Source organism: Lycorma delicatula, chromosome 1 (genome assembly GCF_047948215.1).
Source record: "Lycorma delicatula isolate Av1 chromosome 1, ASM4794821v1, whole genome shotgun sequence".
In the NCBI taxonomy this organism is placed as follows: domain Eukaryota; kingdom Metazoa; phylum Arthropoda; class Insecta; order Hemiptera; family Fulgoridae; genus Lycorma; species Lycorma delicatula.
The window spans coordinates 275,796,205-275,808,914 of record NC_134455.1 but is presented as its reverse complement, the minus strand read 5'-3'; the positions used below and the strand labels follow the sequence as shown (position 1 = coordinate 275,808,914).

At 28.6% G+C, this 12,710-nt stretch overlaps 1 protein-coding gene across 1 annotated transcript in view; it reads right to left on the bottom strand.

Moving 5' to 3' along the window:
* Nucleotides 1-580: 580 nt before the first annotated feature.
* Nucleotides 581-12,710, bottom strand: part of LOC142332111 (anoctamin-7-like) — a 223,300-nt gene continuing 211,170 nt past the window's right edge. Inside the window, exons 17-19 of the mRNA XM_075378345.1 lie at nucleotides 9,228-9,452; nucleotides 2,441-2,572; nucleotides 581-1,142 (exon numbers count right to left, since the gene is read on the bottom strand). Of these exons, the coding sequence (XP_075234460.1) occupies nucleotides 804-1,142; nucleotides 2,441-2,572; nucleotides 9,228-9,452 (696 nt within the window). The 3' untranslated portion in view covers nucleotides 581-803. The remainder of the gene's footprint in view (nucleotides 1,143-2,440; nucleotides 2,573-9,227; nucleotides 9,453-12,710) is intronic.

The window sequence follows — 12,710 nt, the reverse complement described above, 5'->3', positions numbered from 1 at the left end:
TTTTAAATGGTTTGGTTTAAAAATTATTATATTTTATAACATTTTTAAACAAAGGCAAATATTAATAATATATTTTACTGATTATCATTGTAAAATAAATGATGTAAATGTGTGACAATAATTAAAAATTTATTCTTTATTTCAGCAAAATATATCATTAAGTTTTGAATTATTAACAAAATGATTTTTAGTATATTATATCATTAACTTAGTCGTGCCAGTAACAATTATTATTAGCAATAAAGGCTATTTAAAAATAACTATCTACACTATATTCTTATTTTTTAATACCGTTACATATTCAATATAACAGTGTATTATCTCGTATATTTTTTATAATTAATAAATACAATTAGTTATTCAAGTACACATAACTACAATTATAGTTAGTGATTAAACTGACATGGAATTTTAAAATAATTTATTTTTATTATTATTAAAATTATTATCATAATATTAACATACTAAATTAATTCTATAAATTATATACACCTACACATAATCATTTATATCCAAGCATTTAAAAAGATTTATTCACATTACAAAAATTAAACGAAGTTAAATATATTATAACTGTTAAAAATATAATGTATCAATCAACATTTTTTAATTAAATTACTTACAAATTATTTATAAAAAATTTGTTCTAAAAATGGAAATATGCTAAATTCCAACTATCTTTTCTAATTTCTGAGGATTAAAAATTGAAAAATTAACATTGTCTACCACAATTATATCACAGATATTTTAAGCAAAGCTGTAAAAATTTGACAATGTAATATTTAAAGAGTTGAAGCTGAGGGTCAAGAGTTTGTGCTACGTGGTCTGGGTCGTTGTCGTTGCGTTACAGCTGTTGATTTAATAGTAGTTGTACTAGTTGTTGCAGTATCCATTGTATTGATACTGGCATTAGTTGTGCACAGATTAGAAGTTGTAGCTACGGCTACATCACTTGGAGTAATAATAATAGAGTGTATTTCATTGTGTGGAGATCTTTTCTGCTCCTCTTCAGGTGGTTTCTCCTTAAGGGAAAGCTGCAACAGAGATTCTGATGACTCTGCACCTTCACCCAGTTCTGCTGTTAAATCCAAAACCATCTGTAGTTTTTTTTCAACAGGCTCTTTCTCTACACCTGCAACAACCTATAACAACATTTGTAGTTATTTCTTCATCCTTATAAATTAAGAATATTATTAAATACTGAAAAGAAAATCTCCACTATGGGAAACCTAGATTACAGTAAAACTAATTAATTATAATCACCCTCTACTGACAGGGAATAGATTACAAAATAAAAACCACTTTGTGATTTTTGAATGCAGGATTCTGCAGCCTAAGATACACAACCTAAACTATATTTTTAAATTTAAAAAATTTTGTTTTTTTACCATACGGCATAAGAATTCTAAAGGATGGGTTACTAGATATGAGAGTTTGAGAACTATTGTTGTAAAATGTAACTGAAGAGAAGGTAAGAGTTGAGTGTGATAAGTGTTGGAAACCTCTGGTAAGGTGGTTACTACTGACTGTCTAACCATGAAACAACTGGTGTCTGTCAAAAATTGATATGACTAAAAAAAGAACATATGATTATAACATTTTATTTCCTAAAATAGTTTCTTTGTATTTTCTCACAGCATAATCTCCAGCACCTGCTGGAGATTATGCTGTAATTAAATAAAGAATAAAGAGAATGTCTTTCAAAATACCTGACTCACTAGCGTGCACCGCTATTCATTAGAATTGGATGTCATATACCCAGATTTTAACTGTTATATGGTTAATAAAACTGCATTTACAGAAAATTTCTTTAAGTGTACAAAAAGTGTAAAATGTGGATAAAGTGTAAGTGCACTTGGACCCCACTCCAATGAGTTAATATCAATGAACAAAATTTATTTTATTTTATGATTGTTCATATTCCCTACCAAATGAAGTCTTTTCCAATTTATCTGCATTGGTCTGCCCTCCAATGTTTGTAATCTTTTTGTTATTAAAATAGACCATAACTGGCTGTAAAGAAGTTATGCTGTAAAATAAGTTATTCTAAAATCTAATATACTAATATATATATATATCAATATTTCAAAAATAAGTTAATGAACATAAAATATTTATTCTATACATTCATGTGAAGTTCATGAAATATAATTCCCAAATGAATGTAATTTAACTAAGTTTTTATAATCTACATGGCAATCTTCTGAAATCAAAGCAAAGTTAAAATAAAATTATCAGTGTTTTCCATAAACAACTAAACTGAGGAAAAAATTAGCTGATTATATTGTACATAATAATCTTATCTATAAAAATTAAAGATAAGAATGTTCCTTTATGATTCAAATACGATAATACAATTGATAAGACAGATGAGAGTAAGATATAATGGATTAATAATTAACAGTTTTATTAATATGTACATCATTCTCTCTCTTATTACCTTAAGTATTGATTCTGAATCTTGCAGAGCTTGTTTAGCCAAGTAGGATTCTCTTTTAATTTTTAGTTCTAGGCTCTCAGGAATGTCTGGTACTAAGATATCAATCAACTTGCATACTCCAAACACAAGATGCTAAAAAAAATAAAATTAAAAAACAAGTAAAATAATAAATAATGTTAGATCTTCAAAGTTATTTATCATTGTATCAATAAAGTTTGTATTCAATATTGAAATGTTCTGAGTGGGGATATCGAGCCAAAAGGTTGGGTGTGTGTCGACTAGATTATTAAGTTACTTAAAGAAAAATGTTTAGTTCTGGAAGTAATATATGGTAATTTAAGTGCACAATATCAAAGTAAGCATACTTTGATATTATAGATAGCTCAAAAAGTAATTTATAAATAGTACTTTCTTATATTTTAAAAAGATTATAATATAATCTATTTATAACTGTATTAAGAAAGACTAGATCATGGTCAGGTAGTGAAAAGAAGATTAGTAAATGGTAATGACAGCAGATAGAAGGGTACTGGTATCATGTTAAAGACAATGAATCATAAACTACATGGTATAGATGCAATGCTTCTTATTGAAAAACATGAAATAAGATATCAAAAGCAGACTGAACAAATATTAAAAAAACAACAGATAATTCTAATGATGTAATTAATTATATTAGAAAAAGTATATATGCACAAGAGAAAAAAGTAATAAAAAGAAAAAATGTAATTAAAATTTAGCATTTTACAGAATAATAATGAAAATTTTAATATGAATTAAACTAAATCATATTCAAAATTACAGGAATATGGTTTAATAAATTGCCCTGGCATAATTCACGTGTCCTATGTTGGGCAACAAATCATGATAACTTCAACTGAAAAGATATCAGATTTAATTGCTTCAGTTTCAAGAAAACTTCAATAGACTCATAGATTATCGATATGACTCCCTATTACAAAACCATTAACCCTCTTAATTTTAAAACGTCTACAAAGAAGTGATTAATAATCATTTTTAAAATTAAAGAAAAGAAAGGGAAAATATCATTGTTTGATTTGATGTGGGAAAATATTTATAGAGATATTTTTAAGGAGAAAATAATTATAAGGAAAAAATTCTAGAGCTTATAAATTGGGGAACTTGATAAATCTTTCTCTGTTTATTTTTGTTTTTTTAAGGAGAAAATAATTATAAGAAGGAAAAAATTCTAGAACTTATAAATTGGGGAACTTGATAAATCTTTCTCTGTTTATTTTTGTTTTGTGCATTTCCTGTCATTTATTATTCTTCAATAAGGTAATTTATTAGAGTATATTATTTAACACATACCGAAACCCTGGGACTGTAAGACCAACATAAGGAATTAAACTAAAATATCATTTTTTTTTTTATTTATTAGTAACAGGTAAGTTCAAAAGCCATTTATAAATAAAATTGCAGTGTTTTAAGGGAAATATCTCCATTTTTTAATGTTTTAAAAAATTTTCACACAAAAGTGTTTAAAAATTTAAATGTTAAACAATAAATGTTTATTGTTTCTATTTAAATTATGATTTTCAGGAAAACTATATTTATTTATTTTTATATAAAAATGAAATAAAATGATAAAAAACAAGAAAAAAAAATACAAAAAAAGGATAATAATAATAAAAGAATAATTATAAAACTCAAACTGAATCTTTAATGAACAACTTCTTTAGCACATTCTGATTTACCTTCCTACAACATTCATGACAGATAGCTTTTTTACACTTGATGCACATATATGCAGATTTTCTTTGTTTTGCTGATAGACATGTTGCACATTTTTCTTTTCTCTAGACAGTCCCTGGGGACTTCTTCTCCTCCTTCCTATTCCTGAGGAAGTTTTCTCCTAAAGTCTTCTTTTTAATATCCTTCAAATCTCCCTGAAGACTAGGCATAGTGAATCTCTTTTAATGGTGAGGGATGAGTTTGTAGTCTAACTCCTATATAAAATTCAAACGGTTGCAGGAGTATCTTTGAAACTCATAAACAAAAGACATTTATAGCGCCAATATTTAGCTACTTAGAAAATGGTAAGAGGCCAGCTCTTGCTTTACAGCTTAAAATGAAGACTTCACATTTCATATCTAGTAGATCAACACCACATTTTGTTTTATTGTAAAAGCAGATTATTTCAGGCTTCTTATTTTCTTCATTGGTCTCAATAGTGTCGTGCATTTTTGAAGTTAGAAATACAGCTTTGTTCTTTTTTTGGCAAAGCTCACAAAAGTCATCTCGTCTCTGAAACCGTAATTAGAAGATATAATTGGTGAAACAGGGTTTTGAAGAAATTCTTCTGGGATTTGTTGTTTGTCTTTTTTCATGGTTCCAACATTTGTCAGTTTTTTCTTGAGGAGTTGATTGAGAACCTCAGTTGAAGTAAACCAGCTGTCAACCTTTTTATTACTAGCCAAGATTGGTTTACATAATCTAATTACCGACTATGATGGTATAATGTAAGTTTTTTCTTCTTTACTTAGGCCTGTGGAATCACTCCCTTTGCCTGTGTAAATTATTCACTTAATAAATACAAAGTTTTAGAATCACACAAACATAAAACCTTTACAATATACTTCTTTGGCATAAAAACCTTGAAGCTGCATTTTCTTCAAAATGGAATGACCATCACATTTACTGTGACAGTCGATGAAACAGAGTAGACACTTCTGCTATTTGAAATAAATTTATAAAATATTTCTGAGATTGGAGCTGCTTTGTTGTTAGCTTTTCTTTATGAATGGGATTTTGCATCATTGAATTTTGAGACACATCAATAAGATTTCAAACCACCTTTTTCAGTCATAGTAGTTTTATACATGGGTCCACTGAAAACATCTTTCTTAAATAAAGAAGTTATTTTTTCATCATTTGAACTCAAGACTGAAGATTAGTAGTAGGAAACTTATCAGAGCATTTATTTCTTCAATGTCTGTGTTCCTATAATTACTTATTTTCATTTGTAAAGACAACCTTGCTCTTACCTTTTGTTAGTGTTGGTAACAAGTGTATTTATGATTGTGTCATCAAACAATAGCTACTAAACCTGTTTCTTTGTTAGGTTGGTTTCCCAAGGTCTTTGCTCATCCGCTCACACCTAGTAAGAATCTTTTTGTATTTCTCGCACATGTTCTAACCCTTCTTTGAAACTCCTTAGCATGCCATGCTCTAGGGGGACCAAATTGTTTTTTCTTCAGTCTTTCTGCAAAGTGCGTTTCTTCTTCCTCGATCAATTGTAAAAGATTATTCTCTACAACTTGTTCTATATTACATTGATTCTCTAGCAGATTATTTTCTATAACTTGTACATTCCTTTGATCTTCTAACAAGTTTTCTTCATCCTCTATCTTCTCTGAACTGGATTCTTCTGTATTAGTAACCTCCTCATACAACAGCACAAACTCAAGGTCGGAATCATCAACCACACTGCTAATATCACTGTCAGATTCTTCTAGAAGGACACTAACTAATTTCTGTATTTTATCACTAATACCTGGATCATGTGAATCCAAAAAAAATTGGTGACTGATTTGGACAATCCATTTTTTCTCATTGTTTCCAAAGAAAATTGCAACGAATATAATAGATATACAGATGTGGATAATACACAAATTATTTATGCAATTTGTATGTAAAGAGTAGGTTGTTTCATATACACAGCACACATGTGTAAACCAAAACCTTCGCTGTATGTGATACCACCCTATGAAATATGTAAACAGAAACCTGTCACTCAGACCGGCACATTTTTAAACAACAATGCATCAAGGTTGAATGTCTTAACTCAATATGAACAAAAAGTGTCTGACAAGGGTAGAGGTTAAAAGGAGGAAGGTATTATAAAGACAAGCTCTAATAGTCTTCTTCATAAGTGTAGAAGTTATGTTAGAATGTGATGTTTCTGTAGTCAGTCATGTCTTGTTTTCTGCTTAATAAGTTGAGGTTTTTTGTAAAGGTATTATGATACAGAGCATTGTCAATAACTACTACAGACCCAGGAGGAAGGTTAGGAATTAATTTTTCTTCACCCCATTTCAAATAATTTTTATGCTATGGTTATCACCACTTTTTGATTTGGCTGTCAAGTTAACATTGTGTTTGGAATAAAGCTATTTTTTTCCTGCAGATGAATTACAATTAAGCATTCACCTTTATTTATTGGTAAATGCTTGGCTGTTGTTACCCCATGTGTTCGCCATTGAACAAGGTGATAGAACATAGGATTCATGCGTGGTTACATTTTCTAAATCACTGATTGCCTGCAAATATGAAATCCTTTTCTGCCTGATAACATGTTTTTCAACTAAAATTTTCCTTCATTTTCTGTTTTGCGCCACTTAAAACCTAATTCTTTCAAAATTCTTCCTAAAATAGTTTCACCGTGGTTAAAATTAATTTTAATTTTCAATTCTTACCAGAGTTTTTTAACTGTTGGCAACTCCCCTATTCTTTGAGTGAAATTCATTCATAGTTTGCTTAACCAGAGCTTTATCAAAATCATCTAATCATTTTATATACATGATAAAGCAAAAGAGAAACAAAAAATAGAATAAAATAAAAATAATTATTTGTATTTGAAACATGATGTTACTTTCTTAATAGTGTAAACACACAAAAATACATTGCTTCATGAACAACAGTTCCATCATGTTTATGCTGCTAAGAGATGACTAATCATGGTGTGCCAATGTTTCAGAGAACAATAGTATAGCAGTGATGTGCAGGCAGATCATCCAAGCTCACCCTTAGGTGGTGGCTACAGTAAGTATTATTTACTAATTATGGAAGATTTTGTATGTTTCAAGTACTTAATAAGTTGCACAGAATATTACATTGATAGATTCAGTGATTTAGGATTAACTGCGAATTAATGAAAATTGTCAAGTTTCCAGTAGAACTTAGATAAATAATTGCTTAACCTTGTGGGTAAATGTCATAGCTATAACATATTGTCAGTAAATAGCTCTTTCAGCTTTATTCCTTTGCTAAAACTTTTTTTTCACTAATTGTAGAGTTATCTTCCTTATTGTAGTTTCTTCCTTATTACTAAGTATTTCTTCTTTCTATTTTAAATGTTTATAGATCAGTATGTAAATGAAAGTTCATAAGGTTAAATAAAAATGACTGTGTGGAGCGATTGGAGTGAATGTAATAAAATGATAAAGCAGAACAAAGATTTGAGATTTTTCCAAGATAATTATTTGAGATATTATTCATAGCATTTCACAAAATGTTGATAACTTAACCAGTGTTATGTTTCATTAGCCAACATTTTGAAGTCGATTGTTTTCTTGGAATTCATGGAGGCAGGTTACTGTTAGAGATTTAAACTTTATTGATAATAATCTGCATCTGACATCTGAGTTTCAGAACAGGCAGTTCAGAATTACATCAATACAGATTTAGAATTGGAAAAAGAATTGAAGATGTAAAGTAGATTTAACTTATGATGGTTGAAATTATTAATGTTTCTTGTCTTGGCCAAGGCCTTTGAGACTGTTTTACTTGGCTTCTCTTGGATAAATGTCCAATGTGTGGGGGGAAATTTCACATAGATAGAAAGTTATTAATGTAATAGAGAGCAGTTTATAAAAATGGTTGATGTTGTAAGTGATGTCAAAACCCTTAATACATCATGTCACAGGTACAGATATTGACCCAATGTAGTTTATTATTATATTTATTAATGAGGTGTACAAACTCAATATAACTGGAAAACTTACATTAATTGCAAATAACATAATATTGTGTTTTTTAAATAAAAAATGGGGTTACAAAACCTTAAAACCTGACTTAGAGAACGCATAATTATAATTCATGCTGGAGGTAAAATTGGTCTTATTCCAAATGCAATGTTAACTTGGACAGCCAAATCAAAAAGTGGTGATAACATAGCATAAATACTAAATACTACTATTGTGTCACATACAAAACCTACCTAATTTGTTTTTTTTTTCAGTAAAAAGTTTCAAAATTGGATCTTATACATCTAGATTATATTCTGAGCAGACTTCCTGGACGATGATACTCCTCCCCATCCCAGAGGACCAATGACTCACTACTGGCGTAAAATCATCCCTCTGAGGCGGTGACAAGTCGGTATAAAAATTTATATACCAAATCAAATTAAACTTTGAATATAAAAATTCTTTAAATATTAAAAAACACCCTACTCATATTTTATAAAATTCCAACATTCATTCCCAAAATTTTTTTACAAAAACGTTTTTGTATTTAACATTTCCATCAAGATAAACATGTGTCGTACAAGCATACATATAAAATTTCTACAGTATTTAAATAATGTAGGACTACATGAATTTAAAATAAAAATACCCATCATTATGTAATATTTGCTGTATCCCAACTAAACTGATATACACTTTCTCAATTCTATCGATAACCCATCCCCTATTATTGGCTGTCATCTGTAACATTCAAAGTATTATACACCATATTTTAAATTGTTAAATTTAATTTAATTTTTAACATGATGAAGGATGCTTTTTACAGTTTCCTGTAAATGAAAAATTACTATAAATTTATCTTGTAATTTTGGTGCATAAAACATTTAAAATATATTTTCTATATTTTTTCTTATTCCTGTTATTTTTGTTTATTTTTTAAATACAGTCAAAGTGGAAAATAATATATAGGAGATTGAATATACTATTCTATATTGAGTTTTCTGAAAACACTATAAAATTTATAGTATAAAACATGGTTTTCTAGCAATATGATCAAGTCAATTTTTTAAACCTACCTCAAATATTATTACAAAAGCTAACTGAACTGCAAGAAGTTTCCAGAAGAAAGGTACATGATTTCCTTGTTCATCCCGAAGACCACGGTAACGACATTGCCGAGATAGTGTTCCATTTGGAGAGTATGACAATGAAAAGTTCACATAACCTTTTAAATCCCTATCATATTCATACATGTATACTAGTTTTGGAAGGAACTCTGAAGTAAAAGCTATTAAAAAACCCTGAAAGAAAAAAAGAAGATTCAGATAATGCCAACAGTTACATAATAAGTTAACTGTTTAATAAAAAATAATTCTGATTTACTCAGAAGTACGAACAATCAATATAGATAGTTAAGTTAAGCAAATCAGTCATTATTCTAAGAAAATTCTGCTTAGCACTGTAACAATTAAACAGTTTTGTACAAAAGTTAAATCTTTTATTGACAATGTTTCTGGTTTTGATGTATATAATTTCTTGCAGTGAAGTAGATATTTTGTGTTGTTACTTCCACAATTTCCTAATACACTTGAGAAATAATTACACTTTACATTCATAAAAAATAATAAATAGACATCTTATTACATTTTATTACCTACCTTATATAGCACTTTTTTTTATTTTATAAATCCTATACATCATAGTGCTAATGTAAAATATCAAAAATAGAAATTACAGCTTACTGTTGAAGGTTTTGTTTCCCAAAAAATTAATGAATACTGGCTGTTAAAAGGATCTACAGTTTAATGAAATATGGGTTCATTGTAGCAGTTACAAACAAGCTTAAACTGGTATATACATGACTGCTGAGCAATAATACTTATTACTCTTACATTGCAATAAAAAAGAATTTACCATAAAGAGAGCATGCCTTACAATTTTTCTTTTGAAATAAAAAATAAGTTTTAAAAATACCTACAAAAATTATTGCACTTCTGGAAATTTGTGTATAAGACATTGGAAAGAATAACTGCTAAAAGTTGTAGTATTAATTTGTCACTGTTCACTCTTTTGTTGTAAGAACAAACTGATGTAAACTTCTTTTTCCTAAATGAAAAACTTTTCCTTGTGTTAATAAAAAAAGATAATTTTTGTGTTTCTTTAGGAATTCTGGGCATTTGTTATAAAAATTACTGCAGAGCAATTTCATTTGTTTATCTTACTCAATTAGTTATAATCTATGAGTCTTTCAGATTTTACGTTTCAAAATTATTTCCTATTTTTGTATGTTTTGATTCATAAACAAATACATAATTCCTTTTAAACCAAATACATAAATCATAGTTAAGTCCTGCAGTTCCAAAACGTGTCTTCTCAGTGTTTGCACTCTTTCCAGAAATCATGAAAAACTGTTCATTTTTTTCCCTGTTACACCAAAAAGTTGGTTTTGTTTTTGATAGACAATGTTATTAATGTAGATATTTGTAATAAAAGCTCAAAAGTTTCATTTGAAGAATGAAGTTGAAATTTATATTTTAAATTTGGAGGAGGATTGTTTAAACTATATACCTATTTCTTTTTCCTGTTTAGCCTCCGGTAACTACCGTTTAGATAATTCTTCAGAGGATGAATGAGGATGATATGTATGAGTGTAAATGAAGTGTAGTCTTGTACATTCTCAGTTCGACCATTCCTGAGATGTGTGGTTAATTGAAAACCCAACCACCAAAGAACACTGGTACCCACAACCTAGTATTCAAATCCGTGTAAAAATAACTGGCTTTACTAGGACTTAAACGCTAGAACTCTCAACTTCCAAATCAGCTGATTTGGGAAGACGCGTTCACCACTAGACCAACCCGGTGGGAGTAAACTATATACTTAGGAGAAGACAAGTTTTGGAAACACACAGAAAGGTAAGTTTACTTTTGAAACAATACAAATATTTTTAATTAGAAAAAAAATTACTTGTTTTAGATAATTACATTATACAAACAATTAATTTTTAAATCATTATTGGTTAGAGATTATCATTGTTATTTTTTATATTTTCAAAAATGAGATTAAACCATAAAAGATAATGAAAAATTAATAAAATTATAATTATGATTGACACTTTATTACTAAACAGACATTAATTATAATTATTATAATTGCTATTCTCTTAATTACTTTTATAAGATTTTCAATACGAGACAAAATTATTACAAAATAATGAAAAAGCAATCAGACTGTTTTCATATATGTAGCAAGAATTCAGAGTTTCATTCACCACAACACTTGCTACCTGATTCAGTTCTTCAGACTTCATCAGCAAAATCTACATTATCAGTTATTTCTTACTGAAACCCTGGTCTGTCCAAATGTTTCCAAAATATTTTTTTAGGAGTTTATTGTTGTTAAAGGTGTTTCCTTTGGTAATAATTTTTGGTACTATTTCAAAAATGTACCGCTTTTTAATGACACTTCTAAATGTATTATTGTCAATTTTATAAATAGTCTCCACTCAAACTGTAACCATATTTAATTTTGTATTGCATTTTAAAATAATTCTCTTGCAAGGCTTAAACTGAAAGTGCCAATTGGACCTGTGTAACTATTGTGTTCCAGCTTAAATTGGGCAATCATTCCCTCAAACTTGAATTACAGTGCCATGTTCTTAAAAATTTGCAACATATTCAAGAGAATTGATAATTCCTTCTTCTTTATCCTTTCTCAAGAAAGTAAAAACTTCATCTTTCTACATAGCCATTTAAATTGTTTAGAAGCCTTTCCAGTGATTAATGAGTTCTGAGATAATAACTCGTTAATTGGCTAAATTGGTTAGAATGGCACTGAGAAATAAAAAGACATAAAAAGATTCGAATAAATTTTTATGTGGTTATTACCCGTTTAACATTGTTATTTTATGCCAAACATAAAGTAAGGTGTGTTTGACCCAATTTTTTGTCTTTTATCTCAGCTCTCTCAAAACCTACTAAAAATACTGTACTGGGGGTTATTTTTTTTTATTTTTTGAGGTAAGATTTCATAGAAAACCACTAAATTTACCCCTTAATTTCTGTTGCAAGAATAGAATTTAGTCTGTCTTAATTTTACCGAAGGCACAAAACACATGGCAAAATCTTTCACCAGACGACATTCACTAACAAAGCGTTTCTGAACCTATGTTTATAAGGACCTTCTTTCTTATTTTCATCAGTAGAACATGCCCTGAGAGTTTGTTTTGTTCTTCAATAATCATCCTATATCTAGATGTTCTATGTTCTGGTAATTTTCATTGTGTTTAATTAGTTTTAATCTGTTCATGGTAGGGAGCAATATTCAGAAAATTTTGTCTGGTAATTAGAGTCTGTTGTATTTATGTAACTATATGAACAAGGCAGAAAAATTCTTGAAATGTTTACATTATTCTATTTATTTCTCCTTTGTTATTTTGTGTAACTTGTTTTATTGCAGTTGTAACTGCCCTCAGTCTAATCCCTGAAAGTGTGGGAAGAAGGGAATTTAATAAAATAATTTTATCATTTTTTAATTAAATACAATAGGAATTGAATCTA